At 39.4% G+C, this 24,318-nt stretch overlaps 1 protein-coding gene across 1 annotated transcript in view; it reads right to left on the minus strand.

Moving 5' to 3' along the window:
• LOC139461237 (SCO-spondin-like) overlaps positions 1 to 16,495 on the minus strand; it is a 63,602-nt gene extending 47,107 nt beyond the window's left edge. The window contains exons 1-7 of the mRNA XM_071242876.1: positions 16,422 to 16,495; positions 14,361 to 14,451; positions 4,225 to 4,398; positions 2,344 to 2,541; positions 1,389 to 1,580; positions 728 to 901; positions 76 to 273 (exon numbers count right to left, since the gene is read on the minus strand). Coding sequence (XP_071098977.1) covers positions 76 to 273; positions 728 to 901; positions 1,389 to 1,580; positions 2,344 to 2,541; positions 4,225 to 4,398; positions 14,361 to 14,430 — 1,006 coding nt within the window. The 5' untranslated portion in view covers positions 14,431 to 14,451; positions 16,422 to 16,495. The remainder of the gene's footprint in view (positions 1 to 75; positions 274 to 727; positions 902 to 1,388; positions 1,581 to 2,343; positions 2,542 to 4,224; positions 4,399 to 14,360; positions 14,452 to 16,421) is intronic.
• Between the last annotated feature and the right edge of the window lie 7,823 nt (positions 16,496 to 24,318).

Genomic DNA, 24,318 nt, shown 5'->3' on the forward strand with positions numbered 1-24,318 from the left:
GAAATAATGTTTTTCCACTATTTTCTGTAACAAGAAGTGTCAAGTGGTTTGTACCTAAGAAATACACAAACTCACCCGGGCACGCTGGGAAGACACACGTCTTGACAAATGTTTCAACACTATCCCCGGAGCACTGCAGGCCGCCATTAGTGGGGATGGGGTCGGTGCAGCTTCTTGTCCTTGACCTAAACACACTGCTGGAGGAGCCACAGGTGATGCCACAGGAAGGGTTAGTCCACTGCGTCCACTGAGTGAATCCTCCATTGACAGGGACTGGAAATATATTTATTGACGTATGAAAGGGCTTTGTTATTGCATGGACGATTAAGATAAAGAAAGCTACATCCAAATATAGCACTCAATAGAGGTTAAGGAACACCCGATATTTCATATGACTATACTTAATGTTTCATGGCCATAGTCATATGAACATATCTGTGTTCTTGAACTTTTGAATACAGTAAACTACGGTTATAACAAACATGCTCATAACAAACTAACGGATATATCGAACTTATTTTTTTGTCCCGACTATTTGCTGTAGTTATGCTGTATATATGCTTATAACGAACTACAGTTATAACGTACTAAAACTAGTAGTCCCAAAAAGTTCCCCCCGCAGTAAACTGATAAGTCCTGATATAACAAAATACTGTTCAGATGGACGGAACACACAGCAAACGCACTACTACAGCGGCATTTAGTCCAACACTCTCGCTCAACGTACCGACACACGAAGCTTTAACTTCAACGAAGGGTTCGGTGCAGTTCAGTCCGCCATTACGGGGGGCAGGGTTGGTGCAGCTTCTGGTTCTGGTTCTAACCACATCGTTCTTAGCTCCACAGGTCAAGTTACAAGGTGGTCCACTCCACTGGGACCATGGCGTCAAACCACCATTCACTGTCGACAATATACACAAATATCAACTCACCTTAACTGTCGACATTGCACACAAATATCAAGCCGACGCCCACTGTCGACAGTATACACAATTACTAAGATCTCGTTTATGTATTTTATATGCCAATTCGTGTGAGAGCAAAATACACAAGCATTGACATAGACACTACAAACACATATCCGATACCTATTTAAATGATACTATTTATTTATGTAGTATATAATTTAGTACCAAATTGTATAGAATCGAATAAAACTAAATACTGATTGGCAAGTTCAAATGTCTCGGTCACTTGGTTGATTATGTGTCATAAACACCAGATGGCTTTGGGTGTGGTTCATGGTATCGATCACTGGTTTATCGACTCAACTTTTCACAGACCTGTCATACAGCAGGAATATTGCTGCAGCGTATTAGTTAGGCTATAAACAATAATCAAACAAAGAAAAACTGTGTAAGCAGCCAGTGCATAACGGTGCATCGTACCAACACATGCGGGGAAGAAACAGGTTTTCTGCAAAATCTCCACCAAAGACCCCGTGCAGTCACGTCCTCCATTGCTGGGGAGTGGATTGGAACAGCTCCTGGTACGTGTCCGCATGACATCTGATCGTTGTCCACACGTGATGCCACATGATGGATCGGTCCACTGAGTCCAAGCTGTTAGTCCACCATTCACTGATGAAAGACCACATTTACATCATGAAACCAGCAAACTGATTAACTTTATTGTTGAAGAAACACACATGTCCTGCAATTTATGTTCAGGATGTAAACGAGACAAGTAGATTTTCCACATATAAAAGATACATTCCATAGTGTTTAGTTCCCTTCACATTCTACATCAACAACAGGAGCGGTGGGATAATGTAGTTCTTAACGCTCGACTCGCCACAGGAGAGGTGGAAATCCTTGTAAGGCGGAGCTCACCACAGGAGAGGTGGGATAACTTGGTAAGGCGAGGCACGCCAAAGGAGAGGTGGGAAAAACTTGTAAGGCGGGGCTCGCCACAGGGGAGGTGGGAAAACCTTGTTAGGCGAGGCTAGCCACAGGGGAGGTGGGATAACCTGGTAAGGCGAGACTCACCACAGGAGAGATGGTATAACCTAGTAAGGCGAGACTCACCACAGGAGAGGTGGGATAACCTTGTTAAGTGAGGCTTGCCACTTGAGAGATGGGGTAACATGGTAAAGCGAGACTCACCACAAGAGAGGTGGGATAATCTAGTAAGGCGGGGAATAAGTAATGTAACACTCATTGATAGGAAACCATTGATTAAGATAACTTTGGAAAATGAATGACGCCAATGAGATAAAAATAAATACATACTCAAGAAAATGTGAGTTGACGAAAATAATAATATTTGATTAATGAAAGGATAAAGAGAAGAGAATGAAATAATATCGACCTTGACCCTAACAGGTTACACTAAAACACTCACCTCGACAAGCAGGGAAGCTACACGTCTTGACAGACGTCTGCACTACATCCCCAAAACATGGCAGTCCGCCATTACTGGGAACAGGGTTTGTGCAGCTTCTGGTTCGTGACCTGATGACACCGTCGGTGGAGCCACAGGTGATGCCACAGGAAGGGTCAGTCCATTCAGACCACAGGGAAAGCCCGCCGTTTACAGGTCCTGTAATGCGTTTTGAAGAACTGTAAACCATGTCAGGTATTTGTATACCATGTCAGGTCTTTGTATACCATGTCAGGTCTTTGTATACCATGTCAGGTCTTTGTATACCATGTCAGGTCTTTGTATACCATGTCAGGTCTTTGTATACCATGTCACTAAATCAGTAGATATTAATCACGGTCTTTATTGCAACATATCGATGTTTGTGTTAACACTTCAACAGATACTACCGTCATTGTACAAAACATCACCACGAGTCTTGGTAACCATTGTACAAACAAGCTTAAAGGGGAACTAGGTTAGCATGCTTAAATGGGGACTAGGTACGTTGGTAAACACCTTATAAACATTCTTACAGGGGAACTTGGCACTTTATTACCCATATTATTGACATGCTTAAATGGGATTTTGGTACTTTCGTAGCCATGTTGTAAAGACGATGAAAGGGGAACCAGTTTAACATGCTTAAAGGGGGACCTGAGCAATTTGGCAGCCCAACAAGATTCATATCGTTGTAAAACCACACTTTGTTAGTCTGCTAACGGACTTTATATTATTTGTGCAATTAAAGATTACCTTAATTACACAAATACAATGGCCAAGTTTCACACCAATTACAACGTCTCCCCTAGTCTCCACTAGTCTCGCCCTTGACTCCCCCGGTCTCCCCTATTCTCCACTGGACTCCCCTAGTCTCCCCTGGACGCCCCTAGCCTCCCATAGTCTCCCCTAGTCTCACCCTTGACTCCCCTGGTCTCCCATGGTATCCCCTGTTCACCCCTTGACTCCCCTGGCCTCCCCTGGCCTCCCCCTTCACTCCCATGGTCTCCCTCTGGAATCCCCTAGTCTCCCCTGCCTCCCCTTGACTCCCCCTGGAATCCCCTACTCTTCCCTGACTCCCCTGGTCTCCACTAGTCTTCCATGGTCTCCCCTGGTCTCCACTAGTCTCCCCTGGCCTCCCCTAGTCTCCCCCTTGACTCCCATGGTCTCCCTCTGGAATCCCCTAGTCTCCCCCTTGACTCCCATGGTCTCCCCCTGGAATCCCCTAGTCTCCCCCTTGACTCCCATGGTCTCCCCTGGAATCCCCTACTCTTCCCAGACTCCCCTGGTCTCCCCTAGTCTTCCCTGGTCTCCCCTAGTCTCCCCTGGTCTCCCCTGGTCTCCCCTAGTCTTCCCTGGTCTCCCCTAGTCTCCGCTGGTCTCCCCTAGTCTTCCCTGACTCCCCTGGTCTCCCCTACTCTCCCCTAGTCTCCACTACTCTTCCCTGACTCCCCTGGTCTTCCCTGGCCTCCCCTACACTTCCCTGACCTCCCCTAGTCTTCTCTGACTCCCCTGGTCTCCCCTAGTCTTCCCTGACTCCCCTGGAATCCCCTAGTCTCCCCTGGCCTCCCCTACTCTTCCCTGACTCCCCTGGTCTTCCCTGACTCCCCTGGAATCCCCTAGTCTCCCCTGGTCTCCCCTAGTCTTCCCTGACCCCCCTGGTCTCCCCTAGTCTTCCCTGACTCCCCTAGTCTCCCCTGGCCTCCCCTAGTCTCCCCCTTGACTCCCTCTGGAATCCCCTAGTCTCCCCTTGACTCCCATGGTCTCCCTCTGGAATCCCCTAGTCTCCCCTGGTCTCCTCTAGTCTCCCCTGGACTCCCCTAGTCTCCCCTGGCCTCCCCTGGTCTCTCTGGTCGTACCTACCCACGCAAGCAGACATAACTTCCACAAACGACCCAGTACAGTTGAGTCCTTCATTGCTGGGAGGTGGGTTGGAGCAGCTTCTTGTTCGCGTCCGCATCACATCCGTTCTTGTTTCGCAAGCAACGCCACAAGGTAGACCAGTCCAGTCGGTCCACTGCGAGAATCCACCATTGACTATAGGACGTTTGAAAAATATGCATACTGCTATATAAAATGCCAAAGAAAAATCAGTGTCGAGTAACTGCCGAGACAGACCCCACTGGGCGTAAAATGATTGTTTGTTTGTTTGTTTGTTTGTTGTTTAACGTCGCACTCAGCAATATTACAGCTATATGACGGCGGTCTGTAAATAATCGAGTCTGGATCACACAATCCAGAGATTGACATCATGAGCATCGATCCATGCAATTGGGATCGATGACATGCATCAACCAAGTCAGCGAGCCTGATCACCCGATCCCGTTAGTCGCCTTTTACGACAAGCATGGTCACCTTTTACGGCAAGCTTGGGTTGCTGAAGACCTATTCTATCCCGGAATCTTCACGGGTCGAGTCTGAGATAGGGTGGCCTGTAGTGTGACAGTGCCCCCAGTATTGATTGTCTGGGGGGTTAGTCCACTCACAACACTTACGGCTCCTTAAAAATAATGGAATAATGATATAAACAATTAAATACTTCATCTTGAAAACGTAGCAATAAAGGTTTACCATTATATAGCTATCTAAAAACTGGCTGTAATAATATAACATAAAATACCTAATTTTACAAAATATGGCAATAAGGATACCAACATTGAATGCCTTTTGTTGCGTAAATGGCAATAATGATATAAACATTGAATACCTTATCTTGAAAATATAGCATTATTGATATAAACATTGAATATGTTATCTTGAAAATATGGCAATATTGATATAAACATTGAATATCTTATCTTGAATATATGGCAATATTGATATTAACATTGAATATCATACCTTGAAAATGTGGCAATATTGATGTAATCATTGAATATCTTATCTTACAATCGTGGCAATATTGATATAAACATTGAATACCTTATCTTGAAAATATGGCAATATTGATATAAACATTGAAGATCTTATCTTGAAGATATGGCAACAGTGATAGAAACATTGAATATCTTATCTTACAAATATGGCAGTAGTGACATACACATTGAATACCTAATGTTGAAAATATGACTTAAATGATATAATCATTGCATACCTTATCTTGAAATTATGGCAATAGTGACATAAACATTGTATACCTTATCTTCAATAGCTTATCTTACAAATATGGCAACATTGTGTTTTCGTTGTTGTAACGTTGTGGTAACGTTGGTGACGTTACGTCCACATAACGTTATTCTGTGTTGTCACAACGTCATGGCCTAACGTTGTGTTACGCCATATTCACGTCGACACAACGTTGTGATGACGTTGTATTTTACGTTGTATTTTTACGTTGAGGGAACGTTGTATTTGACGTTGTGGTAATGTTGTATTTTACGTTTTGGCAATGTTATAATAATGCGTCCCTTCAACATTATTCTGTGTACTACCACGGACGCTGTCACAACGACGTGAAATAACTGTGTTTCAAGGATGAAATTCGTTGTGACCATTCCCCACTAAAATATTGTAAAAACGACCCAAAAAACATCTTCCGGAAATGTTTTAGAATATGCTTTAGTCACGTGAATGTGTATGATTCGAGATATCTTTTGCCAATATTTTAAATCCAGGGCGTCGAATAGCCCAGTTAACAGTTAGATCGTGTTTTGCTGACAATGTTCAAAATGTAAAATCTCAGCTGTTAACTAGATACATATGACTATAACAAAGTCAGGCACCATTACCCTTTAGGCAAGTACTGCAGGAAACAAAATAAGAATGACAGACATTATAAGGGGTTGACCATATAATATTTTCTGGGGAGGGTCGGGTCCTGGAATTTTATCGACAAAATATAATGTCACCGAAAATTCTTGACAAAAATATTTACGGTTCAGACTGGTGAAAAAAATGCCTGCCACAAAAATGGACATAGATCTAGTTGCAAGTTGCTTATCTTCAGGTTCATAGAATTAAATAAAATCCTATATCTGCTTTTATTTGCTGTGACCGAAAACATATGTAATCTCCATAGAAAAGTTCCAGGTCCCCACCTCCTTGAATATTAAATGGTCGGTCTCTAATCAAGTCCATATAGTATACTTCAACTTTCAGTCATGGGACGTCACCATTCAACAAAGAACTCCAAGACACATTTGTGTTCACCTTTTAATATTTTTAGATAACTGAAAATTTATACACTTTTGGGTAATTATTGAATGCCAGAATCGCCCATCTTTGTTGTTCACTTCCAGTTCCCTGAAATACAAACAGCTTAATAAATCTCGAGCAGGTATTTGAAACATACTATATGACGAGAAACATTCATTTGGAGATAAGGCTTTATCAATATTCAAACAATAATGTATAATGCAAGTGTCTGATAGACAATGGAATGTAACTGTAAACAATTGTACTTACGTTAACATAATTCACAGCCCAGGGTTTATTTGGTGTGTTCCTCAATGATTCAACATTCTTGATTTTATCTCCTGGAATGGTCGTGTAACATTTTCCCCCTTGCTGCAACGAAAACATAAAAAAAAGTCAAAACTAGAACTATATTCAATAAGCATAGACTTAGATCTATAGTCTATCCAAAAAGATAACATACATTGTATAATTACCTAGAAAAAACCCTGTAAATCTAAAGGCTACAGATATAAGTAACAAAATTATGAGTGCCATCATAAAAAAAACCCATCACCTTATGTAATTTGGTTTCCATAAACACCGGTCTGACAAATCGGTCAGGAAAACCAGTGATTGTTATAGTGAGCCACGTCTCACAACCTCTGTCAGAGTGCAATGACACACAATCATGTTAGTACAGACATGGTTTGTTGGGGACCTTTTCTAAACCGGAATCCAAACGGGAACAGATATATTAGACAGGCATTGTAGCTAATTACGACTCACATCTTCATCGCGGTACGATTTTGTAGCGACTACTAGCACTTACTCGTTCCGTTTTCGATCACCATTGTATTCTCTCTCATTGTCAAAAAGTTTCAGAGAACCAAGTATCATATGAAATTTATTTGTTACTACGTTAATTATCACAATACAGTTCAAGATCGTTAAATGAAATTCTGTAGTATGGTAGCCTACGTGGCAACATATGGAGATCGAAAACCGAACGAATATGGTTGCTATCAATTCCATTGTATTTTTCATTGGTGCACATTGGCTACACCTATCTCACCTTAATAATCAACAAACGATGACCAACTCACTGACAATATATGGTGATATTCAACTTTCGACCATCGACCAGCTTATCACCAGCGAGGACAATACCACAAACACCCCGTTATAGCGCGCGACGAGAGGCTCGTTTTACTTTTGCTCGTTTTCATGAGGAAGTCGGACATAGATCTAGTTATCGGAAAATGATGAATTGGTTCTTTTTTGGAAATATTAGAAATACACATGATAAGCGCCTTGCTACAATAAAACTTTATAGACAACACCAACAATCAGATGACCCACATTTAGGCTACTTCAGTCAGTGCTAATTAGGCCTTTTCGGAAACAACAAGAAAATACAATTTTTCATAACATCATTGAGCGCTTTAGACTAGGGCTATAACTAGCAGCCTACAGAGAGTCGATCTGAAAATACTTCCATTGTTTTGATTCCCTCTCTTCGCAGTATAGGAGAAATCTACTCAACCTTTCCCATGGCCTGAATGAGCCACATTGTTTCACAAGAATCAAAGTCAGAAGATTAGTACGTGTAAACTTTAAATAGTAATGATTTCACAAAAAAACAAGGAAGAAATGGCGATAACTGTCAGTGGTCAGTAGGCGATGCATAAGTTTGGCCTATTTACAGACCTATACTCTTACGATCGAAACCCGAACATAATATGACGGCCACAAAACGCCGCCAGACTGAATTCTGGTCAAACATATGCTGCTTGCGCTTGTAATTTACCCTTGGTATCCATAAAATACTAATATGGAAAAAAGTCTTGGGCCTCCTTCACCTCTACATACATCATATTCTGTGTATCAAATATTAATATCAGCACTGACGCTCAGTGAAAGTGACCGGCAAACTGCATTCTGAACCCCGACACTTCTGAATAATACGATACATTTAAATCATTTGACTATCTGCATGTACATAAACATATCAACAAGCGGAGACAGCTTTTGAAAAATAACTTACCTCATCCGAATTCACAGATCATCTCTCCAATCCCAGTTGCTGCACAATCACTTGGTTGTAATATGTCCAGACTGAGCTTGAACTAAGATGGCTGGTGACAACAAATCTTCCGCGACAATGTGACGTCATTCTTACGTCACTTCACGAGGCAACAGGCTAAACTTTTCAGCAGTCGCTCTCACGCCGCAAAAAATGCGCGCCAATTGTTTTTTACTGTAATATTGCTTGTGACAACATTTAGTAGACAGACAACTTCGTTAATAGATATATATGTTTAAAAAAAATAAAACTAAGAGATGGTAGATCTACAAATGGTTTCCTAAACATCATTTACAAAAAGTGTTGTAATGTTCAAAGCACAACGTTATCACAACGTTAACCCTCTGGATGCCGAGATTTTTTTCTGACGCACATTTTCCTAAGATCGGAAAAGTGAAGGTTGTGCGAGAGTTGCGCTCACGCGGCAGTGGATCTATCTCTGGCTATAAAATAACGCACAGGTGGAGAATATTAAATTTCCTTTTTGATGGTTTGAATTAAACTGCAAATATTAAACCGGTTTTATAAAAAGACACTTCTAAATGTTGTCCGAGAATATATTCTGTGTTGAAAAACAGTAAATTTCTCCGCTTTTTATCGTACATCGGTAAAAGTACTGTGCGACCTTCTTTTTTATTCAGAAACTGTGAGCGAACAAAATACTGCCTAATATCTAAAAGACATAACTACATATCAAATGCGTATGTATAATGCGAGTTGTATGCGTATGTATAACGATATACATTCAATGCCAAAAATAACATGACGTTAATGACGAAAACTGAATTTTCTCTATGACGTCAAAAGGCGACAGAGAGTTTACACACGTACAACGAAAAGGGGGCATAACTCCTATGCATAGCACTAGTTTATTGTAACTCAGGTAAATTGGTGAGAATTAGCTGTGGTTTAGGACAACATATTTTCGTGGTGTATTGTTCACGAGGAACCGAACAATTCCAACACAAATAACGATATTAAAACTGTATACGTTTAGTTTTTTTTAAAAATCCCATAAGAAATGATGAAATCGTACTTCATAGAAAAGAGGTAATAGAGAAATGGATGGCCCTAAACCTAGGACTAAACCTATAACTTAGTCCTGAGATTCCAACATTATCCTGATTGTGTAAGTGTAATTTGACTTATGCTGCACCATTATTTATGGAGCACTAGCCTTATCATCAAATGTAATGAAATATCCAAAAATAACACCATTCCTTTTGACGCCATGGCTGGTTTTATGTCTTTGATAACGTCGGAGAAGGACGACACTGGTATTTTGATTAATATATATCTCCCCTAATTTTCATTCATGGTATAGAAAATCTCGATTAATACAACGGAATTTGACGCTTTTTCGACACAACATAAAATGACTGCTTTCATCAAGTAAATCGTATGAGGTTGAACCAACGGAGTACCCGGCATGGGTTTTGTTTTTATACTTTTTACAATTACTGGGCCCACTTGCACAAAGCGATCTTAGCGCTACAATTATTGTAAATCCTTAAGATCGCGATCTTAGGCTTTGGCTACAATCGTCATCCACTTGCACAAAGCGGTTGTAGGCTAAGATCATTTTAAGCTTCAATCGAAACTTACAATTGGCCCGGACCAATCTTAAGTAGCTAAGATCGCTGTAGTCCCTGACAAAATGGCGTGCAAGACAGGCGTTGTAGAACCGCCGAGCTCCCCCTGTGTCGCTTATTTTGTCTTTAGTTTATCATTAAATTAATCTACAAGTGAAAAATAGTTGAAGTGCAAAATCATACGTTTAAACCTTAAATCGAGTGGGACGGGCACGACCGGTTGTAATATCTAAATTTATAAGAAACAAATACAAATATTCATCAAACAAGCAAATACAAATGAGACATTTGAAATTTGGGTAACATATCCCATAAAAGTAAAATTCACACTTTTTAAGAAATATAATTAATAGCCAGTGAATATATATTAAACAACTGCTTTCTTGAATCATTATTCTTATTTCCTGTCCATGCATTCTTGAAATCTCCCGTCTTACTGTGTTTTGAAAAAGTAGGCATAACATCCCTTGTTATAGCGCTGAAACTAAAACATGAAGGATATACATATATTTACGATTTTACGAAAAACTCCTCCAAATAGATTACGATCATACATTTACCTGTTATGTTATTAGGACATATTATTATTTTCTATTTTTATTTTCATAATAAGTATGTCACTAAATCTAAAGCCAAATCTACTAATGTATTTATTTGTATTTGAATGTATTTATTCGTATTTCAATACTTTCCAGAAAACAATTCCTAAATCACGACAGTATTATAGCCGAAAAAAATATATGCCATCATTCTAGAAATAGTTTCCTTCAAATAATTGGGACCTTTCAGCTGTGCAAGGTGCGATGGAGGGAGGTTCGTGTTATATGTTGTAACCGGTTCCACACGTTGTATGCGAAGCAAGATTTGCGAGTTTGCAAACAACCGTAGACAGTCGAGTTTTAAGATATTTGTACCTCCACCATTGAAGATTTTAATCTTAGTTAAGATTGCGAACTTAAATCCAAGCCGTCTTACAATCGCGTTAAGATCGGTTTGTGCGAGTGGAATATGACAATTGTATGGTAATTGCAAAGTTGATAGTAGGCGCCTAAGATCAATTGTAACTAAGATTGTTCTGTGCAAGTGGGCCCTGGAGTTTAATATCATGTGATCACAAGACTGAACAAAGAATGAACCCAGTGATTATATAATGCAAAACGAGAGCAATAATTTGTAAATTGTTTGTGACTAAAGCGCACCTGGATTCGTTAGATATCACTATTCTGTGTATCAAACGACATAAAAAACAATTCCAAAACCAAGAATTTTCTTTCAGAAAAATATGTTCTATTTTGTTGAAGTAATATATTCAGTTTTAATTATAAAATAAAATGAAACGGTTATTCATGGACATTGGTTATATGAACTTATAATATTGACTATTACACATCCCAAGAAATACGTACATGCTGCAGTTACATTTACACTTCATCTCGTAACACTTGTCCAAAGGAAAGAAATATCGTATTCGACACTCTAAACCTATCAATTGTTATGTAAACAATGTTCAAACAAACAGGAGATTATCATAGGTTCGTTATTACATGTTGTCGCCTATATTTACGTATGATATCATTTTGAACATTGACAAATATCCAAAGTGGAATTAATTGTGTGAAGAAAATGTATAAAAGATATGTAAAATCTACATCATAACTGAAACTGTAAACATCATGGTACAATGATCGTGTTCAAGGACCTTCACCTCAAAGAAATTACCAAATATGTACAACAATGTTGACATATGACACAACTACAGGTGACCGACTTTTACAAAATGGCGTGTTCACTGTCAACAGTACGCGGGATTTTACGAGGGGACTTTCGTTGATTCAGGGATCGTATATACATAAATGTGACATGTAAGTAATCAGAAACATTCTGACAATCCATGTACTGTTATTTGTTGTTATAATTTTCATTGGAACCAACGGAAATAGTCCGAAATTCCGATAAATACCGTTGTCGTTGTGCGTGATTTAGCGTCAGTCATGGCGTCACACAGGACGGTAACTTTGACAATTTCTGTTGAAAATATCAAATCATTGCAATGTATCTATTTTAAATTCCCTAATTCTTCCTACAGTTCTCTTCCCATGCATATTCTGAAAATGTTGAGCCAATATCTTGAACGAATAGACCATTGGATAGCTCAAAATAGGAGAAAATGCTACACTGTGTAAAATCTGTATTTTGCTTTGCTTACATTTCAAACAAGTGCAGTTTTTCGACCACCGCGTTCATTTTCACACCTAACTTATTTTGCTTGATTTCATCTAGCCACTTTGTATTGGTGACAAAGACCATTTGTCATTTGATTCTAAAATGTATGAGAAATTCAAGGATTTATGTATCGCAGCTAAGTTTGAAATATGTGTGATGTAACCGCAATCTCATTAAAATCAGATCTTAGTTCTCGCTATCGCTAAACAAAGATCTGAGGACATCCCATTACGGGTCACGTCAGACCGACCTTGCACGAACTTTGACCGACCAATGGAATGACCAATCAGAAGGCAGCTCTCTCGTGCTTTACGGCACAAATTTCAAATTGGCGACTACGCTTCAAAACATATTTTGACAAATTACAAATTTGAAACCTGAACAAAAAAACATTCTGGAATGGCTAATCGACGGTCTAGATTGTATGGATTCAGTCGTTAAAGCCGTAACTATCGTTCGGAATACCCCATGCTAAAGTTTTGGAGATTGCATGATTAGAAATCACATTCCGACTGTCTCTTTCATAATCTGGTAAGCGACGCACTGATTGGTCGGATGAAAGGTCGTTCTGACGTGACCCTTATTGGGATGTCCTCAGATCTTTGTTTAGCGGTAGCGAGAACTAAGGTCTGATTTTAATGAGATTGCCGATCTACGTGAAACATGATTTTGTAAACACTATCCAATATGGCGGAAAGTTCACCTTGGCGTTCGTGACTGCGTATTTTCCAAAACATTCGAAACGATTCTAGGGTTATCGGAGACATTTTGGAATGATCATTGGTGATTTGATAAAAGACAGATAACCGTGATCACTGATATGCTATTTTTGAAATGCATTTCTCCGAGTAAATATCCGATATTTAGATTTCAAAACATGCTGTAAATAACGCCGTGAGTAGTGATTTAGTAAAGTGTTAAATATGGCGACATTTACGATGTACCTAATTTTCAGAGGTCATTTTGAGCACTTTTGCTTGGCCTAAAATGCCAGTGGATAATATCACAGAACAGAGCATGTCCCACCTTATTCAAAATTGTGAAGTATATTTGTGTGGATGATGTATTTTGAACTTTATTCGAAGTGAAAATGAGGGTTGTAGAGGAGGGACATATATGTCCCTGTGGCATCCAGGCGGTTAATTTGCAACGTTGTTGTTACGTTGTGGAATAACGTTACAATGTAACGTAATACTAACGTTGTCATAGAGATACGCAATTACGTTCTGGTATTAAGAGATGAAAATTCAAATGCCGAATATACAGAAAGGTAATGCATTACTGCCTTGGTATTCTGACAAATTCATGTTGATTTTGATAAAGCAGTTCTATTCCTTTATGAGTATCGAGAAGCAAACTCTATAACGTTTCACCGACGTTTGAGAAACGTATTAACAAAACGTTGTGTGATGTCCGATGCACAACGTTTTCACAACGTGAATGTGCAACGTTGTTATAACGTTGCACGTTGACGTTATAATAACGTTGTGACAACGTTATATCACGATATTACCACAACGTTTGACAACGTCGTGTGTCAGCTAGCATGAAAAATACTCTGCGACAGGAACAGTTGATATTGGCAAAGGAACATTGCAGTTTAAATAAATAACAAATAACTGTTTCTGGTATAAATGATTCGTGTAATATCGTGGCCACGCTTTGTCTTCATATACCCACCTATTGGAACATTAACTGTGAGAAGCGGGCTTGTGGATAGTCCATTAACTCTGTATTCATACATGGCCCCATCCGAAGTCTGGACATTTGATATGCTCAGAATCTGAGATTGCCCATTCACAAACGTCTGTATGCGAACGTTGGTCGTCAATACCGCCCCGTTCTTATACCACTGTCCTGTTTGGATGTTACTCTGAAATAGGGTGGCCTGTATGATGACAGTACTCCCAGTATTGACTGTCTGGGGGGTTAGTCCCCTTACTTTGTTAAATGAATATATGCTATTCTCCTTCATGTTCACCTACCTTGTTGGTGAGACAAGTCAATGTGACACGCCAGTATACACAGACAGAACAAAAGGACACGTCCGATCATTCCTGGTTCTTAGCTGAGAACCTGCAACATACAAATATAACTCTGGGTCAGTTTGCCGCTTCGAAAGTGTCCGGACGTTGTACCACGAGGGGATTTAAACCCAGACTTCAGCCTGATGGAACGACGAGTGACACTTTAACTACCACTGGGCTACCCTACAACAACAGCAACATAATACTGCCACAAAAAAGTGGACATATTTTCAAAGAAAGTATTACAGCTCAGTGTAAACAGAGCGGAACCTGTGCTAGTAGTCAGTGAAACGTCAGTAAAATCAACACACATTACATTGCTGGTGATATGTGCAACTGCTGCTATTTTTTTGGAACAATGATTTTATTGTTAGACGTGGCGTTTTGCAGGTCACAACGGCTTACAATTTATTACAGATGGAAAAATGTCAAGTCACAGAGACATTTGCGACATTAATCTGTATGTGGGCAGTTGGTTGGGAGAATTGGTATTTCAGGATTCTGTGGTACATCTGTGTAGGGTTACTTCCCTTTGCCGTGTCAGGGTCTGCTGAACACTGGTTCGAATTTTTCGTTTCGCCTTGATCATGATCAACACCACACTCATGATCGTGGATTTCATCACAACTGAGATCCTCGGTGACCTGCTGCAGTGACGCTACTGAAACAGCGGCACCCGGGACATACAGTGATGTGTATTGGTGTTATTTTCGTTGGCTTGTTTGTTGTTTGTTGTTTAACACCGCACTCAGTAACGAGAGGCGGCGGTTAAGATTCTGATGGAAAGTGTGATTGTATGTACGTTATCACGAACTATTGCTGAAAGTTGAAATATTGCTGAAAGTTGAAATATTGCTAAAGGCTGAAATATTGCTGAAGGCTGAGATATTGCTAGATCTAAAATATTGCTGAAGGCTGAAGTATTGCTAAAGGCTGAAGTATTGCTGAAGGCTGAAATATTGCTGAAGGCTGAAGTATTGTTTAAGGCTGAAGTATTGCTAAAGGCTGAAGTATTGCTGAAGACTGAAATATTGCTAAATCTGAAATATTGCTGAAGGCTAAATATTGCTGAAGGCTGCGTTAACAATACCTACTGACGCAAAATGATTAATAGAGGAACTAGAAACCAGAATTTTATGTTGGATGTATATTCGACGACGCTGCCCAAGGCGACATCTGACCTCACGCTCTGAGGACGCTATGTTGTAAAGAAAAGCCATTGTGCGTTAAGACAGGAAGACCTAAAGTCTTCCACGTGACCTAACTTCTTCCACGTGACCTAACAATGTCACAGTGGAATATTCCGGTGTAACTACACTGACATCAATAGTTTCTAAAGTCTACTAACTTAGTTAGTGAATTTCACTGTGCACTCAGACACTTACATGTTAGTAGACTTTACTAATCAGTTAGTATTTGTGATACCACGCGGCGTATCGTCACTAGCTTGGTTTGTTTGTTGTTTAACGCCGCACTCAGCAATATTCCAGCTATATGACGGCCGTCTGTAAATAATCGAGTCTGGACCAGACAATCCAGTGACTGACATCATGGGCATCAATCCACGCAATTGGGATACGATGACATGCATCAACCAAGTAAGCAAGCATGACCACCCGATCCCGTCAGTCGCCTCTTACAAGCATAGTCGCCTTTTATGGCAAGCATGGGTTGCTGGAGAGCTATTCTATCCCAGATCGTGAAAATTCCAAAGATTTGTTTTTATAATTCTCATATTCCCTGACGCCTTCTGCACATTCAGGGTCGTACCATGGAAGGACCAGAGCGAAGACTGCACACCAAAAACATCACCCCACTCCACCATGTCGCTTATGATACCGTGTTTTTGCCAAAGCTGGGCATCCACTGACAGAGCGTTGGACAGTCCCATTAATATCATTTCATAATCTACATTTAATTTCGATGCATTTTGAAGCAAAATCCCACATTGACGATTTCGAGTGGGAAGTGACTGGTCCTGTAGGAAATAGAAGATGTACGTTACAAGACTAGACTTACCTTCATGAAAGCGAAAGAGGGGCGAACGGAGTTGTGGAGGGACTAGCTTGAACCACACCCCTTCCTGTTCTGGTTCAACGCCAGACTGGGCTCCAAACTCCACGTTCTCCAAGTATTCAACCCTCGATGAATGGGATGACCCAAGGGGCGGAATGCGTGTATCCCATTCCCACAGTTCAACATAGGTCAGTGCATCTATTCATTCACTTACATGTACGTTCACTAAGATCCCCCAAGTCTGTGTATCTATTGTATGTTCAGCAAGTCTTTAGGTAGGCTCCACGCTGAAGTTGCTTTGAAAGGATTCTGTTGGTGTTTGACTGAGAAGGTGCAATGTGTTTTGCCAACTTGTGACGTATCGCTTTAGGTGTCCTGCAGGCTTCTCGCTCCAGAGTATGCAGGGTAGGTCTTCTTTCGCTCCAGTGATCACCCCCTCCTTCTCATGTTACCCAATGTTCCCGGGAGTGGGCGGCCAAACCCACTCATCTAATCTATGCCATGTGGGCTGGATCCTGGTTAATGCGATGTCATCGGATATATGTCAACTTCGAACTTTTATCTCGATATCTCAGCTGCACCGATAGAATGGACAAGTTTATTGTAGCATTTTGTCGGTCACTTCTTTCGAACTTTGGATAACTTTTAGGAAGTCGACAGAACACTTCAAAGTACTGTAGTACCAGTTGCGCACTCCGGTTGTTTCGAACTGTGGATAACTCGACAGTATGCTAAACAGTACTATAGCATCATTTCCGCACTCCGGTTGTTTTGAACTGTAGATACCTCGACAGTATGCTTAACAGTACTATATCATCAGTTCCGCACTCCGGTTGTTTCGAACTGTAGATATCTCGACAGTATGCTTGTCACTCTGCAAACACAAAAACGTCGTGTTTTCCCGTATATGGTCATTGGACGGAAAAACAACGTTATTTGGACTTTTTCAAACCATCATTTTTCCGTCCAAATAACGTTCTTGTTTGACATTGTCAATCTCATTAATGCATTCATGCGCGGCATTCTCTACCTCAAGAAGATCATGTAGTTAACATGCTTATCCAACTCCAACTACCATCCCGCTCAAGATGAATGTTTTATGTAATATCAAATTTACATTTACACACACACGCTCGCACACGCACACACAAGCAAACGCACAAGCGCACGCACACACGCACGCACACGCACACGCACACACACACACACACGCACACGCACACGCACACACACACGCACACACACACTTTGAGGCACCGTATCGCAAGCACACAAAGTCAGCGATCTAACCCAGCCACCGAACAAAAAATAAAGTCCAACAACTGTTAGTCCAGATCACGTACTTTGTGTACCCCTCTGACAAGTGAAAAATGACATGACTTGATCTCCTCAAAGGCACGAGCTTCAGACCACATTCCTGGAGTCTTCTGAAAACAATCTCTAGACGTTGAACATGTTCCTCATAAGTCTTGGAAAAGATTATAAGGTCATCGAGGTAGATGAGGCAGATCTTCAAATGGAGCCCCGCATGAGGACCATAGTCGCCATGTAAGGAACGACATAGATCGCCAGCAACATCCACTTTTGATGATTTCTTTGAAGTGACCTTTGTGTGACTTTGGACACTGTCACGTGACATTTGTGTGTTTATTGTGACTTTTCCAGCATTGGGTATTGCTACTTCAGCTTGGACATTGAATTCAATTCATGGACATTCTGAACATGTGAATCCCCATGATGTATCAATTCATCGTAAAAATGTTATATCCTTTGCTAGCTAGCATTGAACTTTAAATTTATTTTGTACCTGGCGCCAGTTCAATTAAGTTCTGTAAACTGTGACTTTGTTTACGTCACATATTTCGTATTTTGTTCATGTACTAAGTTTGTATTACAGTAGACTTCTTTGTCAGCTACTTCTCATTATCCTTTTGGTACCAACATTGTCTACATAGCTACAGGTCCTTTTGTGATGTCCTGTGTTTAGTTTAGTTTAGTTCTGTTTGGTATTGTTAAGGTTAGCTTAGCTTAGTATATTTTTATTTTAGTTAGTTTACTTATATAACGGTACTCAGGGTGTATGTGTGTATGAAAATGGCCTGATTTCATTTCCACTTTCTCTCCTTGTTTAATAAAAAAGGTTAGCAAATACAAACTCATTGTATAAATAAAATGTAAGCTAAACATGTCTTAATTTACTGACTGTATGACGACAGACTTTTGCACTTTCTTTGAACATTTCACCTTTTGTTACTAACATCCCCTTCCCCTCCCTCTGTGTTGTCTGTAGATACTAGATAGATAAATACATGACAAATCCATTGGCGGAATAAACGTCTCTCACCCATAGCGTGTGTTTGCCTATCACTCATTCACTGCCCTGCTACAAATATTATTCAGTTTTATTTCAACAAAAACGGGGAAAAAATCGGATCCTACTTATTTTGTGGACACCATAACAATATATCAAACTAACAGATCGTTTGAGCTGGCATGAATATAAAAAATAATTAGCAAGTCGATAGTCATAATTCCCTCTGTTGGTCCCACGTGAAATGTTCTTCATGAATACTGTAAATCATGAAATTAACGCAATAAAAAGTCAGCAAATTAATGCGATTATAGAACCCTGGCCATGACATTTATAAGAGTAGCCTTGCAAAAATCACTGAAGACTCACAATTCAATAATGTAGTATTGGCTGATAGACCTTCGACCGAATAATATCATTTGCTAACTTCAAATGTTCATCTAATTTCCATTTATGTACGTTACATAGTTAATATGTTCATGGGCTTCTTCACTGAATGTATAGTGTGGAGGACTACTTCACTTGAGGATAAGTAACATAAATAATGATGATATTATTATGATATTATTGTCATTATTATTCCTTCAGATTATTAAAAAAAAGTTATGTTTTCATATTAAACATAGAGAAAGAGGTGTGGAGATTGTGGAGATTATTTTTTAGCATCGGAATTGTTAATAAAAATCTTAAATGTAGTATGTTTTGTTTGTTCGTTGTTTAATGCAGCACTCAGCAACTTAAGGATATTGCAACATACATACATTGAGGTTCAGTTGTATTTTTAAATTTGTATTATTTTGCAAATGTTACAGACACCTGATAAGTGATATAATAATGTATAGTCGCTATTCTTAAAAGTAAGAATATGTTAGATTTATCAACTAGAAATATTGCACACTAAAAGGATCATCATATTACATGACACTATTCTACGTCGAAGTCAACGATATTTGTGTATGCCATTGCTACATGATTGGTTATGACACGGATACGTCATGATAAAGCAATGAGAAATTGTTGACGTTTGATTATACAAGATAGCTACGCAATAAATCGCAAAGAACAAAGAAGGAAGCGATATTTATTTCACGATAAAACATTGTTCTATCATGACGTCATTTATGGAGATTCGAACATGTACTCGCAACTTGAGGACGCCGCAAATTTGACGTTATTTGTGAGCGGCAAGTGTCTAGTGAGATGTAACTGGGGAAGGTAGATAAACCTAGTGCCCGAACAATCACATCTGAAAGTGAGAGCGATATGACAATCGGTATTGGGAGAAAAGGTACAGATAATCGACGAGAAAATTGTGAGAAAATGCGGGTGAGACCAAATTCAAACCCTCCAGTTCATAAAAGGAATTTCTCTGGCATGGCCCCGGTCGGATTCCATTCAAGGAGTCATCATTATTTAAGTACGGGTAAATATTTTAATGCGTGTACTTTTAACATATCTCATATAGAAATAAACGAGTCGTGGTCGTTGTTTATCGTACAATAAACAACCACAAACACATGCAAAGGCAAGCCAATTGATCGACCAAAAAGGCAGAGAATTGCATCAGATATTATTTTGGTCGCGCACCAAACCTATACCTATATCTACGATATACATGCTGCTCTTACTTAAAACAACTATTGGGTTAACAAGATACTTATATTAAAGTGCCATGCTTTCCTGATGTGCTATCATTCTAATTTGAAATAGTGATATAAATAGTTAACACTCATCTTTCAATATTTTTCAAGGTTGGGTTAATCACAAACATATTTGAATATATACAACAGCTATACTTACTTATCTTTATACTTAAAGGCATCAGGTTTGTCTGCCACATTTGGACCCCGAAACAAATATGTCCAATACAGCCCAATATTTGGCAAAATGAAGAAAGTCTCTTGGCTCCTTTTTATTATATCTATTACTATTGTTTAACAACTGTTTTTTTTCTCTGTAAAATACACTACTGCCGAGAAGTTCATTCCCCTAACACGCGTTAAATACACGTGTACCAAGCATGTGACACGGGTGCTCAACGGGTTGCACACACATGTGCCATGCATGTAACACGGTCGAGTTTCAGTTGAATTTGACAAATATATCAAATGAATAGTGAGGAAAAACAAAACAGTGAGATGTGAATCTTGAGTTAATGAGGAGCCATTGACCTGTGTTCACCAGACCATAAACACAAGGTCGACCCGTCTTAATTAGTGTTCGGTTGCTGGACTTTTATGGCATGAACCATTCCACTAGGGTCCAGTCTAGCCATTGTGGCTAGCCGAGAGTAGAACAGTACTGAATTTAGATGAGAGTTTATTGCTAGGATAACCCCCGAGTTGACACGGTTGTCGCGGGTTGGTAAATGATCACCATTAATAAAGTGATTGTTTGTGGATTGCGGATATATTCGTTTTGAATGGGGCACTAATCTAAAGCAATTCCCCGGAGCTGGTTGTTGCCTTTGTTATTGTTTTCCCCCGTGAGTACCCGGATGATATAGCAGAAATCTAGACTAGTTCGCGACTTGTGCTACGCAATTCGGAAGCGCCTTTGTCACTTTTATTGATAGTATAAGGGCGTATGGTTACATTGATCAACAAAATGAAATACATTTTTGGAAATAATAAGGACATGTAGGTATCTCTGTGGGTTATATATATTCACTTATTATATTCAGTTATTTCATAAATTGACTGAAAAATATGTCAATCTGTATTGTTATGATAACGTTTTTGGTTTTGGTTTGTTCTTTTACGCCGCACTCAGCAATATTCCAGCTATATGACGGCGGTCTGTAAATAATCGAGTCTGGACCAGACAATCCAGTGATTGACAGCATGAACGTCTATCCACGCAATTGGGATCGATGACATGTATCAACCAAGTCAGCGAGTTATGATAACGAATTCCAAACATATTTTCATGTTTCAAGAGACTGAAAATGTTAGGATTAAAAGTACATTTCTATATTGTTTGGCTTCTTATCCTAGCATAATTAATCTATTGTGGTGCTCTAAAGCCCTGTTGGCCGTCTAAATCATTTAAATAAATGGACAGCATTTTCAGTCAAAATGAATGAAATATTTAGACATTTTTCTAAATTGCCTGACAGAATCACATTTTACAAATTGGCTGTAATATATGCACGCTTACAGAGGAAAAGACTTGTGAAAACAACGTGAATAGCGCATCGAAGAACTTCCCAACCAAGACGTAGAGGAACAAGAATGAATCTGTTCAATGCCACAGCAAATGAAGGAAAACAAAATGCAAAAATCATAATAACAACCAACCAAATTTATATGTATAATTTTGGGCAGCTTTCTTGTTCGAGGAATGTATCCCTGAATATCAACATAAAGGATAAACAACTGATCACTCAGTTTTTTTCAGGTGTTTCATATCGGTTTCAAGTCTCAAAGGTCAGTTGAAAAAGCCCGCGTGACAACTATTTTCATAATGTCCACGGTTCTTAAAACAATCCATTAGATAGATAGTTAGATTAAAATGAGCAATCAATCAACGTATTACCGGTTAACCCTTTGAACAATGTATGTTGTTTTTACATCGGCACTTCACGCCATGATATGAGTGTATTCCCTTTGCTTTTAGTAAACTTAGACATGTAAACACTTACTTTTGACATATCCACTGTGCATTATAACACAACATTGAGTGAAATCCGGAAGTGGCTGATTGCCGTCATCAGCATCACATAAAGAAACAAAAAAATTATTGAGTACATCAACCTTTTCGACATCGATAAATGTTGTGGATTTAATAAGGTCGGTACACAGATGGGGGATACATACATGCTGGTGAATTAGCATTTTTGATGATGAATCTCAATAATTTCCAGTAGTTGGTACTGTTTAAATTAAGATGTGTTTCCAACAAGCCGTTAATGTTGCTATAGTATTTTTCTTTGGCCATCTTTTTCATATTATTAAATTTGTTTCTTTGCTTTTTGTAATTGACAAGATCGCTTAATTTACCAGTTCGTAATGCCTTTTTTCGGTAGTGGTCTCTGGAGCGACGCTCCCTTCTGAGGTCATTATCGAACCAAGTGCAGTTTCTATCAAGAACAGTCCAGTATGCGGTAGGGGTGTTGGGTGCGCGATAGGTGACACAAAGCAGAAAACTGTGCTGTGGTGAATAAACTTGAAACCACATAGATTCAGAATTAATTACTTCCAAGTCTGTTCTATGCTTGACACTAAGTGAATTAGAAAAATATACAATTATACCACCTCCGAAACAATCCCTGTCCCTCCTGTGGGGTTCATGGAAGAGATCAAGGAGCAGGTCGGCTGACTGAATGTTGGCGTCCAGGTGAGATTTAGTGAAGCATCATCGTAGATTTTAGTCAATTTATGCCGGATACTTCTGATATTCAAGTGGAATATGCGTATATCATTGGTTGTGTTATATTCTTTTGGGCCGGGGTTTGGATGAATATCACCGGCAATGAACAACAGAAGGAAAGAGATTAATTTCATGTTTACGCACAGGCCATACGTCATTATAAGACAAAAGTGCAGTATGTACATCGTGAAATGCATTTTGAAATGGATATATACTTCATTGGTAAAAGCGTGACGCCTGAGGTAATGTACATTTATAATAAAATAATCCAAACGTCGCCCTGCACGTCATGGTGTCAATCATTGCCTAATTTGGAGAGAATAATGAACCAGGTGAGGGCGACGATGAACGTGTTCTCAAAGTGTTTGATAATTGGTTTGGTGAATATGACTAATCGAATGTTAAGCACGCTGTAGAGGCATGATGAATATATAAGTTCTTCTTGATTGTGTAGTACAAAATGTTCAAAAGTGTTGAAGTCTGTTTGTGGACAAAGGACAAACACATGAAGTATGTACAAGTAACATAGAAAAAAACCAGGAAAAAGCTGGGTCTTGTTCAAAATTAAGAGGCAATATGATACAAAAGCGTACAGTTTGAAACATAATGAAGGCGACAAGTGGGGTGTGTTGCCACAAATTGATTTTGTTGGCTTGGGTGGGACTGTACAAGTACAGCACTAGCTGTGACCAAGATGCATCTAATTAATGACATCTTAATGTGTATAGTAGGAAGAAGTAGGTAGCTCTGAAAGATATATTTGTCACTTTCAGAATATAGATGACATTGGCATGATACCTAAACAGGTACAGGTTAAGAGGTCACAACTCATTTATGAGTTTATCAAATCATCAATGTCTGCAAGACAATTGATCCAAAAACGCTTTCCGCCTTGTTTGCATGCAGATATCCTACCATCGAAGGTCCATTAAGAGTACATTGAGCTGGCTTCCTTGAGTTCTAGGAGCCTTTTAATTAATGAATGGCGATGTTTGGTCAGGTCTTCGGTGATGAAGATTTTGTCAGGGTTAGACCTAATTTTGCGTTTTGACATGTACACATCATTTTTCGTGTTGTTGGATACAAATTTGACAAGTACTTGGGCTCTGCCGTTGATTACCCTCACAAAAATGTTCCACATTATAACATAGTTATAACATGAACTATATTCAATGAGCATGATATTGTTAATCCAAAGATGAAATATGTTATGTATTT

This window comes from Haliotis cracherodii, unplaced genomic scaffold (assembly GCF_022045235.1).
Source record: "Haliotis cracherodii isolate W230 unplaced genomic scaffold, xgHalCrac1.p SCAF_14, whole genome shotgun sequence".
In the NCBI taxonomy this organism is placed as follows: Eukaryota; Metazoa; Mollusca; class Gastropoda; order Lepetellida; family Haliotidae; genus Haliotis; species Haliotis cracherodii.